General features: G+C 36.9%; 1 protein-coding gene across 1 annotated transcript; it reads left to right on the forward strand.

The window, feature by feature from the left end:
• Nucleotides 1-304: 304 nt before the first annotated feature.
• Tsp_15333 (conserved hypothetical protein) lies at nucleotides 305-1,119 on the forward strand. The gene is made up of 4 exons (XM_003367893.1): nucleotides 305-439; nucleotides 514-704; nucleotides 773-947; nucleotides 1,030-1,119. Exons 1-4 carry the CDS (start codon nucleotides 305-307, stop codon nucleotides 1,117-1,119), a joined length of 591 nt encoding a protein of 196 aa, XP_003367941.1.
• Nucleotides 1,120-1,137: the final 18 nt, after the last annotated feature.

Below are 1,137 nucleotides of genomic sequence, written 5' to 3' on the forward strand. Positions count from 1 at the left end.
CACTATATCTCGTGTGCTTGACGTAGTATTGGCGAGATGTTTAGGGAATATCGCAATCACAAAATCGCAATCAGAAAATGCTTTTCTAAGATTGTCATAATGCGATTCAACAAGTAAGTACCGAGGTAGATACTATTTAAAAATGAAAAAGTCGAATGGTACAAGAAGAAATTTTTTGTTTTTCCACTTAATGCCATTTTAGCATGAACGTGACGAACATTGTGGATTTTGCTAAAAAGTGTACTGGGTGCAAACGTGTCCTGTAAGTTATCGCTGTGTTTTTTTTTCATTTATTATAAATTGTATGCATGCAGGTTGTTGGAAGCGTGCAATTGATCTGGTCGGCATACTACATTGGTATATTGGTTCAGAAATTGGAATGTTGTTCGAATCAGAAAAGCAAGCAGTGTTGCAGATGATTGAAACTGAATTGAAGAAGGTATTTATATATTTATTTTGTTGTTGCTTTTCTTTTTTTTGTGGATAGTTATTATTGCTGGTGTAATTTTGTAGTACGAAGGTCGTGAAAAGCCTGTGGCAAATTTTAAACAAATTCGAAGCCAAGCCACTGCTAGCAGAGAAACGGGTGCAACTGAAACTGCAGACGTTGCTGTTGTTAACGACGAAGAAGCATTAACTGACCACCACATCCCTACTACTACTACTACTACTACTACTAACCTTTTACCCAGACAAGATATCAGGTTTAAGATTTGACAGCTCATTTATTGTTTGTTTATTTGTGGATTCTTACGTATAATAAAAATTGTAGTGAACAGATTACTGACGCACTGTTAGCTGAGATGGAAGATAAAAATTGGAAAGTGCGTCTCGAAGCTTTGGGAAAAGTGCAAACGATTATTAGTGAGGCGAAATTGATCAACGGAAAATTAGCAGGCTTGCCGTCTGTGCTTAAGCAACGCTTGGCGGATTCGAACAAAAATTTGGTAATTCTTCTTCTTCTTATTATTATTCTTTGTATTGTAATTGAAAAGATGAATAAAAAAAAATATCATTTATTGATTTCAGTCTCAAAGCGCGTTAAATATTTGCCAGCTTATTGCACCCAGCGGTGGTCCGACCGTTCGGGAACAGTGCGAATTACAGTACCCCGTGTGACTGGATGCTGACTGATTC

The sequence above is a fragment of the Trichinella spiralis genome (assembly GCF_000181795.1).
Source record: "Trichinella spiralis strain ISS 195 chromosome Unknown Scfld3495, whole genome shotgun sequence".
Classification (NCBI taxonomy): domain Eukaryota; kingdom Metazoa; phylum Nematoda; class Enoplea; order Trichinellida; family Trichinellidae; genus Trichinella; species Trichinella spiralis.